Source organism: Akebia trifoliata, chromosome 5 (assembly GCF_017979445.1).
Source record: "Akebia trifoliata isolate Shusen 1 chromosome 5, ASM1797944v1, whole genome shotgun sequence".
Lineage (NCBI taxonomy): Eukaryota > Viridiplantae > Streptophyta > Magnoliopsida > Ranunculales > Lardizabalaceae > Akebia > Akebia trifoliata.
Window position 1 is genome coordinate 9,975,542 of NC_141379.1, and position 19,717 is coordinate 9,995,258.

The window sequence follows — 19,717 nt, forward strand, 5'->3', positions numbered from 1 at the left end:
CTAGATGCCCTCTAGTTTTGGGTGGTGATTAATTTATATAATTAGTAATTTTTTAAAACTAAATGCCCCTTTAATCTCAAAAAAAAAAAAAATTTAAATACAAAAACACTCCATATTCATTTCATAGGATTATATTTTAACTTAAGATACCTACCAAGAGAAATTCATTGCCCATGTTTGGGTGTTGGGTTAGATGCACCTTGAATTAAGGTCTAGATGGACATTGTTCATCAAATATCTAACTCAAGAGTCCCAACAAAATTCTAATAGGGATAGGATGTATGGAGTGAATATAATTTTTTTGCATTCCGTGGGAGTAGATTTGTACTGAGAATCTTGAAATTTTATAAGTTAGGGCTATAATCATTCTCAAACATAGACGTAAATAAAGTGGCGAAATCACCACTATTAAACAGAATACAACAATGATACTGTGACTTCGTAAAAAAATAAACTAAACCGGTGTCCCTTGCTTTTAAGAATAAACAAATTCAGCACTTTCAAGGTAGCGAGTCCCCTTCTAATCAAAAAAAAAAAAAGAAAAAGGATAAATTCTTCACTTTTGGAAGTGATGCATCTAAAACATTCTATCACTTCTGTAAAACAATTAATTTGTCATTTCATGTACGAAAGCAACGTATTCACAATTTGGTATGAAGAAAGCAATATAATTATTGTTTTTCTATAAAATGACTAATGATAACATCTTCGAGTTGCTTTCATCTTAAAACAAATTATTCTAAAAAACAAATGTAATGTTCATATAAAAAATATGACAGAATAACTATTATTTTTAGGGAATGAGACAATGTATTTTACAATGTCAAACTAAATTAATTTTGAAAATGATGAATTTATCATTAATCATTATAAATTGTCAGAATATACTGTAATAATCATATAAAATCTCAAATAAGGTTAGAATAATCGTCGTGGACACTTGGAATGTCCCTTTAAAAACATAATTAAGAAACTTAAAACTCATTCATGGGACCTTATAAATAAACATATAATGAAGTGTAGCTATTTGACTCCCTGAAGTACATGATTATATATGGTAGTTAGTTGTCTTACCAACCACCTTGTAGCCTTATATTTACCCTACCAGTAGTACTGAGAAAATCCAAACTAAAGACCATGGAAACAATGCTCTTCAACTTTACTTCCACAACACTGTCTGCTCTTCTATCCTTCTTCTTCCTTTGTATCTCACTTCCTTGTCTCACATTTTCTTACAATAACCTCATGGAAAGCTATGAACGACTCCAACTCACATCTGCTTTGGGTCCTGAGAGCCTAGCTTTTGATTGTAGGGGAGAAGGCCCCTACACAGGTCTCTCGGATGGTCGCATTTTCAAATGGCAAGGTCACACCCATGGTTGGACTGAGTTCGCCCTCACTTCACAACATAGGTATGATCTCATCAAACCCCACTTATATATAATATACCAGTAAGTGTAAGTTAAGCACTTAAGCTCAATGTTTTAAACTTTGACTGAGTTGACTCGGTGGTGTGGTTTTAAAACTTGTATTTCTATTTAGATAATATAAATATTTAAATTATTAAAAAAATAATTGATTTTATAAAGAAGAAATATAAAATCCTAGTTGACTATATATACCAATATTTTTAAAATATTAGATAATATGATGGGATCTTGGATAAGTCAATGTTAATGTTAAGGACAATTCACATCGAAAATCCTTCAATGTGAAGGACGATTCACATGGGAAATCCTGTTCGTTCAAAATGACTCTTTTATTTTAACACGACTCTTGTATTTTATCATGAAACTGAAATACAAGCATGGGTGCATGTTAGTCTCCAATGACAAAACATTCATGGGCGCATGGATTTCGGTTCGAGATCCATGAAATGGTCACAAAATCATCATGAATCAATATTTCCCACAAAATCATAGAGTCGAGGTCTCATAAGGTGTTGTGTTTCTGTAGATATAGGAAAGATATCTACATGACACAGTTTGATTAGGAAATAAACACATTGGGCTGCCTAAATGGCTTGATTAGGAGTCCAAGGTGTTTTAAACACCAAAGCGTGCTACGTAGACACCTATCTTATAAGAACGGAATACCTTATTGGATCTGAGTCTTTTTCATATTGTTTGAAGTTTCGTAATGGATTGAACCCTCATGATCTAGAACGGTTTCCCGTTCCAATAAAAACGTTAGATGGTACATCTTTGTTTGTAGTTCAAACACATTAGCCTCTGGAGCGGATTTAGAGTGGGGGTACACGCCCCACAAGAATTTTCAAAGTTCTATGAAATAGTGAGCTATTGTGATGGATTTTAGTGGCAGATAAAAAAAAAGAAAAGGACATTATTGCCCTCACAATTTTATTTTTTTTCAATCTTAGTTGCCCCCACAACTATTTTTTTTTCACTCTTAGTTGTTCCCACAAAAAAAAAAAAATTTCTATTATTGATTGCTCCCACATGGACAAAATCCTGGCTCCGCCCTTGATTGGCCAGCTTACACAACTTGGTTAAGAACACTAGGTGTTTTAAACTTCAAAAAAATGTGAGTTATGCTAGAGTGACCTCAACGGGGGACACCTTGACGTGGTGGGGTGTGCATATTCGTAGATGTGTTACTCGCATCTCGAAGAAATGCATCTATGGGCATTCATCCGCCACCACGTCAAGATGTCTTACACTAAAGTCACTCTAGCATTAATAAAAAAATGTGACATGTAGACATCTAATCTTTATTATAGGAACGAGACACGATCCTAACTCTACTTTGCTCTCGAAACACCACACATGTTCTAAAGGGCAATGCTAAAATGACTTCCTGCAACATGCATGCAACATTGAGCAAACATAGAGTTGTGCATGGAACCATATGCGCTTTCCCTCAAGATACAAGTGAAAACATCTATGATTCCGTCCACATTGATCTCCGCATCAGCTCAGTGGTAGATAGTCAGTTTAACACTTTCCTATTCCAAATGAAGCATTTGAGATAGCCTTCTTCAGCCATAAATATATCTTACAAAGGATAACCACTACTCTTTGAAATAATATTTAATGTTCCGAGACAAAACTAGTATAGAATCGAAATAAACGTGAGTAATCCATATCACTATTTTATTTTATTTTATTTTATTTTTTTATAAATAGCATTTCATTTGAAAAAAAAAACACCAGGCCAGTCGAGGTGACCAACCTAGCAAAACCTTATAAATAAGACGCTACTCACGCGAAATACACAAAATCCCATCCCAATTATAAAGAAAATCATTGAAGAAAATCCCTCTAAACTCTTTATAGACTTTGGACCAACAAAAAATAAGACCCAAAATAGATATAATCGTATCTGTACAATCTCTCTGTTTCCCTTAAAAAATGTGCCTATTTTTCTCGAGCCACACCCCCCAACAAATTGCAAATGGTGTAATACTCCACAACAACCTTATTGAGCCACCAAATGAGAAATCAGTTGTCGACCAACAAGTGAATAGATCCTTCACTGTTCTAGGTAGGCAAGTTAATACTCCATAAAACTTAAAGAAGTGAGTCCAAATACCATGTGCAAATTTACAATGAAGGAGAAGATGATCCGATGATTCTTCATTATCCATACAAAACACACAACAACTCGTCCCGTACAGACCACGCCGCATCAAAAAGTCCACTGTTTGAATTCTTCCTAAAGACACCGTCCATGTAAAGAAAGAAATTTTACTTAGTACTTTCGGCCACCAAATTGAAACATGAGGTAATCCATATCACTATCATAATACAAAATTAAAGGCAACTCGTTTGCAAGATCCAAAAAAGAACACCAATACTCTTCAGGCTTGTTGGATAAGGAACGCCAATACACCAAAATAGAACTTCTTCTCTCGATCAAGTCAATAGGGCAAGTTGCATGATTATTGAAAGATTAAAAATCGCATTCTGTAATATATCTGCCTTTCTACTATTTTTCAATGCATTTCATTGTGCCCGAGTGATATTTACTTGATCCATCTGTTCACGTAAGTTTGATCAACAACTTCCCAAATCACCTGATATTCAAACAAGAACTTCATTTGGTTCCTTTTGTACTCGAAGCTTTTCTCGTCAAACTTCAGAAGTTATGACTGAAACGAGCCATTCATCATAAGTAATAGTTCTGATACTAATAATAACTTCCAGCAAAAGCAATTTCTTTGTATATACAAAGAAGAAAGAGAAATGAAGAAAAAGAAAAAGGGAAGAAGAAGAAGACAAAGTAATATTATTCAATAAATTAATTTTCCCGACTACACAAAAATATGGTACGATCCATACCAACTCTTCTCTTTACATAGATTTAAAAAATAATACTTTTAATCAAATAAAACTACTAAAGACCATAGAAAGATTTGATTAGGACAAAGAACTTGAAGGAATTCTACTCCTAATAAAATGTAAATTTCTAATAAATAGTACTTTAATTATTGATTTATTTGTTTTCAAATTTCATGAAGATTTATCCATTGGCAAAGCAGCTCAACATTTAAAAAAATTGATAAACATTGAGCTTGTCATCGACTAGATCTTCACAAAATAATCGAAATGCATATATAACAATAGCAAAATAGATACTTAGACCAAAACTTAGTTCTAAATCCTCAAAATTATGATCATTTTCCGTTCATCATTCTCCATCATAAATTATCAAAATAGATCACAATTATGATTAAAGAACTTACGTAAGGTAAAAGAGGTGAGAAAATGTATTTTGAATGCTTTAAACTTTTGTTAAGGTGAGGAAGCATTTAGATAGATAAAGTTCACTAACTAAATTGTTAACTGTAGATGCATAAATCTTACTCTATCTTGAGATCTGCAATATTTGTTGATGTATACTTTGCTCCTATGAAATCTCATGCGTGTGCTTGTACCATAATAGAGCCTTTGATGCCCAAGTCAGTCCATAAAACAATTTTGGCATAATTTTGGTATAGAGTTTTGCATACATCTCGTTTGAGTGTGCATACCCACTCTATAACGATTGGGATAAAATCCCCCTTTCCTAGACATTTCCTAATGGGTAGTGTTAAAGGCACTTCAATTATTACCATGGGCACCTCACACCATAAGAAATATTTTTTCTCTAATGTGGGTTAAAAATTTAGGAATGGGGTTATTTTTAATGAGGAGGATTTATATGGTGAGGAAATCATCCTCACCAAAAATCAGCCCATTCCTAAGTTTCTAACCCCATCAAATGTGGTTTATAAAAAAAAATGGACAATTTACAATTCTTCAACTTATTTTGATGGGGTTAGAAGTTTTGGAATGAACTGATTTTACCAAAAATCAACTTATTTCAAAACTTTTAATTCATATAAGACGAAACAATTTGACTATGGTGTGAGGATTGTTAAGAAAATAAGTGCAATCGAAATAAGAAAACGAATTGAAAAATCAAACAAAAAATACAATCACGCAAAGAAACATGGAGATTTTACGTGGTTCTGTTTAGATTGAGGTATGTCCACAAATCACACCAATTCCACTATGAAGTAAAACTCGCAGTTACAGATTACACCATTTCACCAAAAAAGATAAATACAAATATCCTAGGAAACCTAATTAGGATTTTACATAATATTAGTGAAATTACGAAAATACTTGAGCTCGACTAGCATGAATGGGTGGCTTGATTTACAGTGCCTCCTTGTTGACCAATGCTATCAGGCTTTACCCTAATACTACCCTTTCCTAATCCATCTTTACCCTAATAAAATAACCTTATTAAATTAATATTTCCTTCTTTAGAGTCGTTTTTTTACTTGGTAACCTTCCAACAACGGGATCCTTTTAATTACACATAAAAATCAGGGATTTGTCGTAGGACATCGTTCAAGAACATGCATTTTCCCCGACTTTATGCTTTATGGTTACTTTCTTTACTTCCTCAGGCTTTAAGCTATCCTTTCCCAGAGCTCAATACCCTTGGCTAGATTAGATTTCCTGTATCCCTATGTCACATTTCAAATTCTGGGCTTAGACCCAAAACTGGGGGTTATTTAGAAAGAAAATCCCATATTAGGATTCATTAAGTAATTTTCCATAGAATTTTTGTTTTTTTAAAGGATAATTCCACTACTTAAGCATCAAGTGCCACAAAAACACATAATAGATCATAACCCCGCTAGTTAACACCCTTTCAAAATAATCATACAACACTCTCCCTCATAATTAAAAATATCGACCTTTTGGCTTCACCGCAAACTCAATTGGTGTGACTAATTTGCATCATACCAACTGATCTATGACTCCTTAATTTTAAAGAGCAACAGTATACTTAAACTTTGATTATTATTATATTGAGACATAATTAGAATTCCATAATGATACTTAATTGAATGATTAGGAAAAAGAAATTAATATGTCCTATTGGTTGATTATAAATAGGAGCAGGGAGATGTGTGATGGGTCAAAAGACCCTGAATTGGAACATATATGTGGAAGGCCACTGGGTTTGAAATTCAACAAAGTGACATGTGATCTCTACATCGCGGATGCTTATTTTGGGCTGTTGATGGTCGGGCAGAATGGTGGGGTAGCCATGCAACTTGCTTCCGGTGCACAAGGCTTACCCTTCGGCTTCACCAATGCTTTGGATATCGATTCCAAAACAGGAATTGTATATTTTACAGACAGTAGCATCTGGTTCCAAAGATGGTACGATTTTCTTTCATTGTCTCATCATCTTCTTTAATTAAATTTGAATTGTTATGTTACATTTTTTATCTTCAAATGTTAAAAAAAAAAAAAATCAGTGGTTAATGAAACTTGAATTATTCACTTAAATGGATTATATATGTGGTACTAATAAATGTAAAGTAGGGGGATATCATGACCCTGGAATCTTTGTATACTAGTTTTCATTTGATTTAATTAAATCACTTGCTTAGCTAAAAAATAAAAGATGATTGATTCAATGCTTCTGTTACACTAATTATTTCAACAAATTCTTGTAGGGCATACATACCACTGATCCTAAGCGGGGATAACACGGGAAGGTTAATGAAATATGATCCTCAAAATAGAAAGGTGACCGTCTTACTTGGAGGCCTCAAATTCGCAAATGGAGTGGCATTAAACAAAGATAACACTTACATTATTGTCGCGGAGACCACCACTTGTCAAATTCTAAGGTATTGGCTTCGAGGCCCAAAAGCTAAAACCATTGAGGTTTTTGCCCAGCTTCCAGGACACCCAGATAACATTAAGAGGAATGCTAAGGGAGAATTCTGGGTAGCTATCAACAATGGACAAGGGAGACTTGTAAAAGGTTCAAATACAATTTCTACACAAACAATGGAATCATCGTTAATGAGTGATGCAGTAGCACTTCGGCTTGATCAGGAGGGAAAGATTTTGGAGGTGTTGCATGGTAACGGTGGAAGAATTCTTGAATCTGTTAGCGAAGTCGAAGAAAATAATGGGAGTTTGTGGATAGGATCTGTGGTTATGCCTTATGTTAGTATTGTCAAGGATTAAAATCTCCAAAATATAGATTAATGTACCTCTTAATTTGGATTGAGATGACATCATATTCCTGAAAGAACTATAAGGATTATATAAAGTGAAGTGTCTTGTAAAGTTTTGCAACTTTGCCTCTGTTTGGTATGTCTGCAAATAAGTATAAATTTAAATCCATTAAAAACTTGCAATTCTGACCTACCGAGTATTTACAAGTAAAAAAGTTATAAATTGGCACAGTTTTGTATGGTCAATAACTTACAGTGATTTGCAGTCACTGAAGGTGAGCCAAGCACAAACAAATTGCGAGGAGACAATTTGGTGTGTCATACCCCATGTAAGACCCATGATCCTCTTATATTCATAATTCTCCCCTGCTCCAACAGATCGGTCTTCTGGAGTAATTTGTTGGTTAACATGGTATCAGAGCATCAGATTCGTGTAAGTCATGGGTTTAATTCTTTCCACCCTTATAGATGAGAGGGGGAGTGTAGAGTGTATATTTTTCTCCACTCTCGGGTATTTGGAGTAGTTGGTTCGTTAACACAATTAACCTGCAAATATTTGTTTAATTAAGGCCAATTTACTACGACCATTTGTCATGTATATGAAAGAGAATTTAAATTATAAATTAATTTTTGAAGTTTTTTCTCAATCTTCAGGACAATGAAATGGCGCCGACATTAGATAATCATGCGGAGAAAATTCTAATTTTGATGGAACTTAAATCCATATATCATGGAAGAAGTAGCCTCAATCTTTTAGGGCCAAAACTATATTTAAGGATTATTGAGGATCCTACAAAAATAATTACATAACTAATAAATCCTTAAATAATCAAAACAATTTAAAATTTAAAAAAATAAATAAATAAATAAGAAGAAAAGATTCTCATCTCTACAGTTACTCCAACCCATTAATAGTCTACAAAACTTCTTGAATAACGGACTAATCGGCCCTCTATGCTCTCAAAAACCAGTCCAAATGCATCTATCCAGTGCGGGGTCTTCGTGATGCTGTGCAAATTGGGTCTTCAGCCTTCAAAACTAGGAATCTTGAAGCTGAAATTCAGATATCTTCCTTAAGAGCTCTTAACAATAATTATAAGTTTTGTCCACCACTACGTTTGTGATAGATCCACATCATCAAAGTCTTATCCCAAAGATTTGAAGCCAGCCAAATGAATTATTCTCCTCCATAAATTTTTATTTATTTTTAAGTATAAATTTATTTCGAAAAACAGAAAGTACAAAAAGGCCATCAAGATGACCAACGAAAGGAGAGAAAAAAAAAAAAAAGAAAAGAAAAACGCCCAACTCTTGCACAAAGAAACCCGTCTAAAAACAAATTCCTAAAAATTACACCCTTCAACTCCAGACAAAGCTTACACCAGTAGAGAAGCAATTCCAGAACAGCTAACAAAATCTCCTGACTTGTGGAGACTGCATCCTTGAAAACTCTCTTATTCTTTTCTACTACAAATTCCAACAAACTGCAAAAGAGAAGAACCTCCACAATATTTGTTTTCTTTCGAAAAACAAGGATTGATCCCAACTCTGGAAAAAGTAAACGCCAAACTAAGGGCCCCTCAAGATATCTCAAAAAGGGAAAACAAATGAGACCAAATAGACACCGAAAACTCAAATGTGCAAATAAGATTTGGTCCATTGTCTCCGCACTCAATTTGCACAAGAAGCAACAATTTGGAATTACAAGACCCCCTATCGAGGGCGACTAGCCAAATGAAAAAAAAGCACTTTCAAAGGAGCATTCAAACCCCAAATAAAAGCGAGAGGGAAATGAGCAACAGGATTAGAAGGAGTTGCCAACACTGACGCAAAAGAGCTAACAGAAAAGGTTACCTTTAGTGCGACTCCATTCCCTCCCATCCTATTTTGTGATGTCTCTGTGAGCTTGATCAAGCTGAATTGCTAGATCAACAAGCTCTTGAACCTCCCAATCATTGAATTTCCTCCTGAAACCCAAATCCCACCCAGGCACACTCCCCTCAAGGCTCAACATAGCAGACAAGACAACCCCTTTTTACCAGAAAGATTGTACAGTTGGGAGAAGAGGAGAGACACCTCGATAAATGTTATCTAGAGCCACATCTTCTATTATTGGAAGTGCGTTCATATCCAATTTCACAATATCAATCAATGTTCTTTTGGGTCTTCTTTTGCTCTTTAGAACATTCAACTTGTATCTTCTTTCATATCTATTGTTGTATATTCTTTCAATTGATTTTCTCTTACTTCATCTCCTACATTTTCTCGAATATGTTCATTTCTAATTTTAATTTATCTGTCTTTAATCTATCTCATTATCCTCATTCTGCTACACTCAATCTATTAATACGAACTTCTTGACTGCCCAACATTCAATTCTATAAAGCATATCCAGCCATACCATCATCTTGTAAAATTTACCTTTTAATTTGATTGGTATGCTTAGGTAACACAACACTCTAGAAGCACACCTCCACTTTAACTATCCAACTCTCTATTTTATCATGGGTGCCATCTTCCTCAATCTCTCCATCCTAACTGGTATAATAGACCCAAGTAAAGAAATAGATATTCTGGATTTTCTAGACCATCATTTTTTTACTGGAGATTCCTCATCATGGATATTAGTACTAAATTTAGACTCTAAATACACAGTCCTGGTTCTAATTATTCTAAATCCCTTGGACCTCAACACCTCTATCCATAACTCCATCTCTAATCTCATCAACTAATACTACATTATAAACAAAAATCCCACCTTCACACTGAAACCTATCAAAATTAGAAAGTTAAGATTCAACAGGTCCTAAACATGTATAGTGTTCCCGTCTGTCAGAAGATGCACTCACCAGGGATATACCAAAAGAACCATTCTTAGAGGCACAAAGAATTCTATGTTTTCAAGGAAATGTTTCAGGAATCCTCCCTAGATAAGAAAGTACTTAATGAGTCCTATTGACAATTTGTTTCCCTATATTACATGCTTCTATGGGCAAAGTTAACTCTTAGGTTTCATTATTACCATAGAATGAATGACTAGAATGTTAACAAAAATGTTTCTATTGTCCAACAGTAATCAGAGTTCATGTTCCAAAAAACAATAGAAAGCAATACATGACCGTTATGAATGATCAGTATTAAAACCAAGTCACAATGAGGATTATATGATGGATACATTAGTTTACACAATGATCATGAAACAGGAGTTATGGAAGAAAGGTGGCAGGCTTGCTACTGAGCAGCTACCTCTGGAGTATGGTATAAGAACAGTAACTAATCAAACACATTCAGACAGCAATGGCATCTGGTCATCAAACTATGCTCAAATTGCCTTCTCCAGCCATCTTGGCAGTCTCAATGAAGACTTCTGGCCAAGCCTGGTAAAGAACACAGCGTAAAGAATGTGTAGCAAGAACACAAAGAACCCACAGTTGAGCAAAAGCTGTTTCAAGATTGAGAAACATATTTTAGTTTGACTCAAACTACACAAATGAGGAACTATAACTCATAAGAAGGAAACAGGATATTACCAAAGTGCCAAATATTGCATATATAGAATTCATCGATGGTATTGTATTTACACCTATGGTTGTGAGCAAGTAAGTGAGAGAAGCATGAATGTTTATGGTGATCTGCAAGCAAACGGAAAAACTTTAAAATAAAATAAAAATAGTTACCAAAGCTAAATCACCATTGAGATATGGGATAATCAGTTACCAGAGCAAGAATATTTTCTCTTATTAAGAATGAGGAGAGTAGAACATACCCCACCGCACCCGTTGCTCGAACCTGCATATTAATTAAATACATCCTTCATCAGAAGTACAAAAACAACACAAGGGTAAAAAGTAACCAAATAGGTATGAAGAACATAGGCTTAGGGAAACAGACAATACAGCTGTGCACAAAGCGATCGAAAGACCCCAATTTGCACCCAACCTGAGAAAGAACACAACCACCATGAAGTTATTAATGGTGGTGGAAAGAATTGAGAATAGAATAACCCTAAAGAATATTTTTTTATTTAAGAAAAAAAACATGCCAAAGATATTGCTTAATGGTTTCTAAGTTTCTAAGTCACAACAACTTGACCAAATCACAGTAGTTTCAGTTGGTACATCACTTGTGTAAGCAATTAGATTGTTCCTCTCCAAGCCCTACTAGTTCGGTCTTGCTGGCCAAGTCGCATATTAAAAGAATGCTTTCAAACTTGATCAAGGACCAGAAATAAATAATAAGGATTTCAATAACATCTTCATTACATACCTCCATAACGAACCCATGGCAAGACCAACTAATCCATGCATAAGCTGCAAATTAAAGAAATTCACAAAAAGCAAAGAGCAATTCCATTATTTTGGTAGTAAATTTACCTAGGCCAAAATCAAAGCACTAGCTCACAATATACGAAACCAAAGAACCACAAAAACATGTTGGTTTTGCTGGACAAAGAACCTTTTTTATCTCACTAAAAAGAAAAGGGATATAAAGTGTACAACGAGGAAAAGCTATAAGTGATATTCTCTTGACACATTACAAGTACAACCCTAATGTTAAAAAACTCTAAATTATACAAAAAAAAAAATCTATATATATATACAATGTATCCAACTTCAGAATTAAAATATATGAGCAATCATTAAATAGCATAATATATATACGCTTACTAAAGTAATTAAAAGTACATATATCCAAATGAGGTATCACACTAAGAAACCATTGCCTCATCAAGTACAAGTGTTATGTTAATAAAACTATAACCACCAAGTATTCATATTCCAATAAGAATACAAAAAATTAAGTGTCCATTTGGTAGCAGCCTGAAGATAATAACATAATATATATATCAAGCAGACTTTTGATCATGACGACTTGAGCTGAAGAGAAGCTAAAGTTTATGAAAATATTGAATATGTCATTGAGGAGAAGGAAAAAAATACAGACCAAATAGAAAGTTTCTTAAGTCAATTCTCCTTTCATATATAGAAGAAGGCGAATGGATGTAATCAAAATTTTCAAGTAAATACATTGTATCTTCACATTTCATTTCGGTGCTCCACAATTGGAACAAGAAGAAGAATCCTACGATGGATTCTATTTTTGGAATTCTTAGTTTGTATCTATTTTAGAGTTTTACTTAGGGTATGAATTTTCATTGGATTGAGAAACCATATATATTTGTACTTTTCTTTTCAAAATCAATGAATATACAGGTTTCACAGAATTTCTAACTTGTCTTCAGTTTGATAAGCACAGGGATCTCTCTATTCTCTACTATTAGTTAAAACCTGAGGGGCCAAATCACCTTATTTATGTAAGAGAGATTTAGTTGGCAGACCTAACTGACGCATTTTTATAACAAAAGTCCAAGGGATCCTACTTTATGAAGTTTGTTACCCAGCAAACCTGGGAGTAGGGATCCACATCATAAAATTCAAATTGATGTGGTTAATTTGTTACGCAACAAACCTTGGAGTGGATCCTAACTGCATCAATTTGTGGCATCCAAAAATACGATCTGATGCCATTTGGTTATAGAGGACAAAATTCAACGAACTTTGAAAAGAAAATTTCAATATAAAAGTTAATTTTCACGGTTGAATTTTATTTTAAACAACACCTTGGATCAAACTCAAAAAGGATTTCTTTTTTATTTTTATTTTTATTTTTATTTTTTTGAATCTGAGTTTTTCCATGAAATTAAGAAGGTTTTGGTGTTGGATTGCCAATTTGATAATCCATGTGCTAGGAGGGGCTTTGTTATCATTTCCCTCATCTCTACAACCTTTCATTAAAAAAAAAAAGGATGGCATGTGCTACTTTCTTGATCCTTAAAGGAAACGAACCTGTTTGGGACTTGGGTTCTAGGAGGGGCTTCAATGACTGGGAGATGCAGGACCTACAAGAACTTACAACTCAGCTTGATCAAGTTAATTGGGTGAATACGGAAGAGGATGCAAGGGAATGGATCCGCACTAAAGGTTCTAACTTTACTGTGAACTCATTCGCTTCAAGTATGAAAATTCCTATAGAATACACATTGCAATTCCCTTTTAAGTTCATATGGGGTTCAAAAGCTCCCACTAAAATTCATTTCTTCACTTAGGCTGCTTCCCATAATAGACTTCTGACTCTTGAATTCCTTACCAAAAGAGGATGGGTGACCCTAAATTGTTGCGTCCTGTGTTATTCGAATGGAGAGTCGGTTGACTATATATTAATCCATTACGATAACTCTTATCTCATTTGGTACCATTTTCTGCGTTTGTTCAAGGTGTATTGGGTCAACCCATATTCGACTTTGTCTATGTTTGAGGGTTGGGATTCTACCTCGGTTTGTGGGAGAAAGAAAATCCTTTGGAACTTACTTCCATTTGCAATTATTGGTTGAAAAGGAACAAAAGGATTTTCAAAGGGGTTGAGACTTCTTCTAGAGATAATGTTCTGAATGTTTTAGGACTGTTATTTTTTTGGTGTAAGCTTTATCCCGATTTTAAAGGGGGTTTTTTCGAGGAGTTTGTATATCATTGGGATTCCCTGTGTGCTTGTTGATCTTTTGTTTCGTTTGGTCACCTCGACAGATCGTTGTATTCTACTTTAATTAATGAATTTATCCTTATCAAAAAAAAAAAATTTTGATAATCTATGTGGGCCCAATGAAACCTTGTAAGATTTGAAAACTTAGTCAAATCTTACTAAGTTAGTCATACTAGCCTAACTCATAAAGTAAGGTTAATTCAGTAACAAACTTGATAAAGGGAGTTTTTGTATTAAAATTGGAACAAATAAGTCTCTCTTTATTTAATTTTTATCATGTTGATCCTAGGGATATATATGTAGTTGTTTTGAAAAACACAGGAGGGTATATCTATATACATAAAAATGAGGGGGCTAATCACTCCTTTTTTATTTTTAAGTTCAGTGGGGACTATAGCCCCTACTCATCCCTATGTAGCTCCACCCCTAGACTCCAAGATATCCTTGATCTCCTCTATCAACATATTACTTGAGGTAAGTAATGTCTGCTACTTTCTTTCTCCAACTTTTAACCTGCTGTACTTATTTTTTATACAGACACCCAGCCGAATCTCATAACTGCCATATACCCTAATCAAACTGCTTATAGCACCCTCTATGGCCGCAGAAATCTGATTCTCCTGCACTATATTAGAGCAAAGCCCATCCTAATCATCAACTAACCCCATCACCCCTTTCCTCTTGAACCAAAGCACCTGGCCAGTCTTCCACTGATGCTAAATCCCCGACCAAAGTGCATAGAATCATCTCCTTGCAGTCAGAAATGAATTGTGCTGCATAATAGTTTAATGACTAGATTGACCCAGTCGAAACCCATGGGCAGCCCAGAACCCTGCTGGTCCTGTTTTCTGACTATTTTGAAATCCCATAATCCATATCCCAGTCCTATTATCAACCCTATACCACATACAATTAGCCAATAAACAACTTATTAGGGTAAAATTGAGCTCATTACTGCTGGGTCTTTGCTGAATGCTTACTTCATGCCCCTAATTGATTCCTTCTAACGTATAGTCAATTGAGATTGTTGAAACCCCCACAATGACCAATTAAAACTCTTTGGGCCTAATTAATTCTTGAAATCCTTAAAAAGATCAATGAAATCCAAATTAACTATTGAATTAAGACCCTAGGCTAGTGAAATTACAGAATATTTACTCAAACACCTCTTTCCATATCTTTTGGATTAGCCTTGTAGGACTATAATTAGCCTAGAACTCTTTCTTAATTACTTATTAGATTTTCTCTTCAATTTAAGGTAAATTTTGCTTCTTTATAGTTTTTTGTGTCCTTGGTAATTTAGTTTGATCTCAAATTCATCATTGTAGGTTAGTTGCATCGTCCTACATCAGGTTTAGAAAGAACAAATACAGTAACTTGGGTGTAGATTTTAAAAGTAATAGAGTTTGTCCATGCTTGCGGCACGGGCATCCTCTTTAGGGTTAAAGGGGTAAAAAAGGAAAGATAGTAAAGTTAGAGGAGTATTATTGAAAAGGGGCGAAGGAGATGAAAGAAAATAAAGTTGAAGGGAGGAGAGGAGGGAAGGCAAAAAAGTGGGGTTGTCCTTTGTCTCAACTTGTATACCCTACATAACTTTAGCTGAGTAGTCCACCATTGTGTTTTATTATAGATAGAAAAATCGGAATCACTAAAGCTATTTTAAATATTGAGAGTATATTGATGTCGCAGGGATGGACCTTTTTCCATCGGTACGTCTCTAAGGGAGAGAGTTTCAACTATCATGGTTTTAATTAAACTAGAGTAGACCCCAAATCAAGTTATAGTAACAACACATGTTAACATTAGCAAGAACATTTCCTAGTATTCGAATAAAGACACCCAAGGCTCCATTCAAATGCTAAAATCTAAACCATTAGAACAACTAACTATTCTGAAAAAGAGAAGTATCAACCAATCCAAAATACAAAACACAAGACTAATACTTTTTTTTTTTTGGGGAAAGCTCCAAGAATACTCACCAGATAGGTAGATGCCTTCACTGGACCGGACAAAGTAAGCAATAGCATAGCAGTGGCTACCTGGCAAAAGACAGTGTTAGGAGACCACAAAACCCATTAATATATCACATTTCTAGGCTCGAGTGTATCACTGAATGAAGTATTGGGTTCAATCTCATCTTTAAAAAAAAAAGTATATTATTCTAAAGTAGGCATATTTAAAGCAAAAGAACATGAGGAAGAGACAAACCATAGTTTTTCTACCCTCTGGAATACCCCATCTCAATGAGGAGATTACTATTGGCAATGAGAAGAAACAACCAAAATAATTCTGCACAAAATCAAAATCCAATTTTAACTTTGTTTCAATTAAGGTAATTGACAACTTTAAGAAATGAAAACAACGAACAATATACCGGAAAAAAAAGCCATGTTAACAATGCCTTAAACTATGATTGTTGCACCAATAAGCAATTAATTCAAATCATTGATACAACATTAGTGTACAAAATTATAATTTATCGCATCCACGAAACCCCAAAAAATTACTAAATGAAAAACACCAATTTTAGCATCCTAAAAATTCTAGAAATTAAAAATATATATATATGCTATATCTAGCAATGTTAAATTCTAAAAATTGGATTGAAACATAGTGGAATAATTTATAGATACTTCTTATGTTTACGTCAAGGAAAATTAAAAAGGTCAATTGGAAATCTATCTAGCAGTTGCAAAGAATCAATTTTGGACCCAAAGTTGACAAGATTGAGAAAAACAAAAAGATCAATCAAACCTCAATTGCAAGAGAATTGCTCAAGAAATACGCTAATCCGGTAACAGCGGCGAACATTGAGCACTCCACCAACCTCAATGTCTTCTTATAAACAGCTCCATCAATCGCTAAATCCTCGAATTCCCTCGAAACATCATTATTTTCTACTTTTTCTACTTCAACGCCCCAAATTGGAGCTTCTTTATTAGAAATTCTGGTTTTAGGGTTTCTGTATTCGAGCTTAGAGAAGGAAATTTGGGGAAAAGAGTAGAAAGAAGAGAAGGCATAGTGAGATAGAGAATTTCTGGAGATTACAGAGAGGGAGAGAGAGGTTATTCTGGGGGAAACAATTTGAGGTAGAGGGGTAATTTGGGAATAATATAAAGATGGAAGACGAGGGTTCAAAAGATTCATAGAGGACCAAAGAGAACGGAAAGCTATGAAATGAGAGATTATAGTTGGGAGTTACGAGTTACGACTAGAATCTGTTATCTTTCTTGCGAGAGCGGGAGATGGGATTATGTGAGAAAATTACGAAAAAGCCACTTTTGTCTTGTACCCACTTGAAGTACTTTTTATAATAATAATAAATAAATAAAAGTCAAACACAAAATTTTGTGTTTGCAGAATTTTGCATTCATTAAATTTTACGTAATTTTGCGATATTGGTGTTTTGGTTGTGTCCAATTCAAATTTTTACATTTGCTTGGGTATCCCGCAAATGCAAAACAACGTAAGTTGAAAAATATCATTTTTTTCATGAAAAGTTCTGTTTAAAGTTAAATAATATCTTACATATGACTCGATATCATTTTAAAACAAATCGAAAGACTACAAATAAAATATTTTCGTATAGGATTGACAAATATTTGTTCGTTATCCTGATTTTTTTATTATTAATATAATGAAAGACATCATTCAACAAATCAAAATTACATAAGTTGGATAATCATGAAAATTAAATCTCCTCCAACCTTGAAAAATGTATGACAAGAATATTTTAAAAGTCATAAATGAATATAAAAAAATCAACCACCATTCAATTATTTTTAACTGAAAAAATCATAATTCTATTAAGTCAACACAATAAAAGATAAACATAAGATAAATTAAATCATTTCAACTAAAAGTCTCCTAGAATTGCTTAAAATTCAATAAATTAAACTCCTATAATTATTCAAAATCCAATAAGATGAGTTAAACTAAATTTCAAAAAAAAAAAAAAGTCTCTTATAGTTCCCTAATCTCTTCACGTAAGGACTCCAATTCTTTTTTTTTTAATATATTTGTCATTTTTCACGATGAATATTTTTGTAGTGTAGAGATCCTTTCTTATGATTTCAAAAGCAACCTCTAGATAATCTTCACTAAATCCTTATATTTTCATAATTTTCTTGTACAACTTTTTTGTTATAGAAGCACCTTCATATTTTCATTACTCGCTTGTATTATCTCCTTAACATCTTCAACCGTTTGTGACTTTTTACCATACTGTCTCTTTTTCATAAAAGATGATATTTTTTTTACCATAATTTTCAACCATCACACTAACAACTTCTTCAATATCTTTTAAGTTTTGATTTAGTTGTGTAGTATCATGTCCATCATCATTTAGATCTAAATCCATGTATTCCATATGTAACGCTATAAAATTTTATTACATATATTGAAGAATTAAATCAATTATATTGACGTATTTTTCTATTTAAAATTTAAAAAAAAATATTAAAAATAAATTATAATATTGTCGAACTAAAATAAGGATTTACTAGAAAGAGAATTTGACAAATGAAATATACAATTCAAGAAATCTTATCATGATTATGATCAAAGAATTAAAATATTTACTTGAAGTAGATAAAATTTAAAATTTTATAGGTAGCTTTTTTGGTCAAACGGGCGTTATCATTGAGTTCAAAAACATCAAAAAACATAATTTAGAGTGTCAGCATGTTTAAATCCGAGTTTAATATGATAAGTTATGAAAATATTAATTTTATAAAAAAAAAAAACTTAGAACGTAACGAGTATGTTGGTCAATAGAAAAAAATCAATAAAGAATTTTAAAAATTCGAGATACTCAATTCGAATTAGTCTAATGTAAAACATAACGAAAAAAAATATGAAAAAAATATTATTTAACTATTATTTTTATATTATTAAAATATTAAAAATAAATTATTTTTATAAAAATTTGGTTGAAGTGTAATTAATATAAAGAAAATTATTATTATATTATTATATTATTATATTATATAATATTATAATATATTATAAGTTATAAATGAGTTAACAAATTAGGTGTATTCGTTTTATATATTATAATATAAGTTGATGCTCATTCGTATATGCGAGAAGAGAAATAGAGATGAGTGAATTTTGATAATGGGTTCGTGTACATTATCTTCGATTGAGATTTAAATGTGTTTCGAACGTGAATTAAAATCCGACACTGAAAAATAAAATATTCACGATGATAAGATCTACTTAATCACCAAATTATTTTGTCAAATCATTGATAAAATTAGATTAAAAAAATCATTTTAATGTCGTAAGGACGCGTAAAACCCAACTGCAAATGTAAGAAACTTATAATTTCAAATTCATAGTATAGTTTTCAATGAAATATGTTTTATTTTAATTTTGATAATTACTTTCAAATTTATTATTGATTTAAATTCAAAATTAATGCATCAAATTGTAGAATAATTCGTTTTATATATGTACCTTGTCATTTTTAACAAATACACCACTAGAATTTATATTCTTATAACATGTTTATATTTATTTTATTTTATTATGAAATGAAAATATTTCATTAATACTTTATTAAATATTAGCATGTTTCGAGTGTTATTAATTTTTGTTTATTTCGTTAAAAATTTACATCATTTATAATAGATTAACTTGTTTATCCATTCATATTAAGATTATTAATTTGAAATGTGA

The 19,717-nt window shown here is 32.9% G+C and overlaps 2 protein-coding genes across 2 annotated transcripts; one reads left to right on the forward strand and one right to left on the reverse strand.

Moving 5' to 3' along the window:
* Positions 1–1,044: 1,044 nt before the first annotated feature.
* LOC147401439 (protein STRICTOSIDINE SYNTHASE-LIKE 10-like) lies at positions 1,045–7,619 on the forward strand. The gene is made up of 3 exons (XM_086442757.1): positions 1,045–1,412; positions 6,417–6,686; positions 6,986–7,619. Exons 1-3 carry the CDS (start codon positions 1,138–1,140, stop codon positions 7,506–7,508), a joined length of 1,068 nt encoding a protein of 355 aa, XP_086298883.1. The 5' UTR covers positions 1,045–1,137; the 3' UTR covers positions 7,509–7,619.
* A 2,868-nt stretch (positions 7,620–10,487) lies between these two features.
* LOC147401440 (uncharacterized) lies at positions 10,488–17,270 on the reverse strand. Its single transcript, XM_086442758.1, has 8 exons — positions 16,790–17,270; positions 16,244–16,324; positions 16,015–16,074; positions 11,765–11,808; positions 11,395–11,437; positions 11,216–11,287; positions 11,029–11,130; positions 10,488–10,940 (listed from the first exon to the last, which is right to left on the reverse strand). The coding sequence occupies exons 1-8, from the start codon at positions 17,180–17,182 to the stop codon at positions 10,821–10,823; spliced, it is 915 nt and encodes a 304-aa protein (XP_086298884.1). The 5' UTR covers positions 17,183–17,270; the 3' UTR covers positions 10,488–10,820.
* Positions 17,271–19,717: the final 2,447 nt, after the last annotated feature.

Excerpts from the sequence above, each read along its gene's own strand:
- LOC147401439 (XM_086442757.1), top strand. The coding sequence starts at position 1,138 with ATGGAAACAATGCTCTTCAACTTTACTTCCACAACACTGTCTGCTCTT. Across the intron at positions 1,413-6,416 it reads GCCCTCACTTCACAACATAG|GAGCAGGGAGATGTGTGATG; the intron begins GTATGATCTCAT and ends GATTATAAATAG. Across the intron at positions 6,687-6,985 it reads AGCATCTGGTTCCAAAGATG|GGCATACATACCACTGATCC; the intron begins GTACGATTTTCT and ends AAATTCTTGTAG.
- LOC147401440 (XM_086442758.1), bottom strand. The coding sequence starts at position 17,182 with ATGAATCTTTTGAACCCTCGTCTTCCATCTTTATATTATTCCCAAATT. Across the intron at positions 11,288-11,394 it reads CGATCGCTTTGTGCACAGCT|GTTCGAGCAACGGGTGCGGT; the intron begins GTATTGTCTGTT and ends ATTAATATGCAG. Across the intron at positions 11,131-11,215 it reads GAGAAAATATTCTTGCTCTG|ATCACCATAAACATTCATGC; the intron begins GTAACTGATTAT and ends GTTTGCTTGCAG.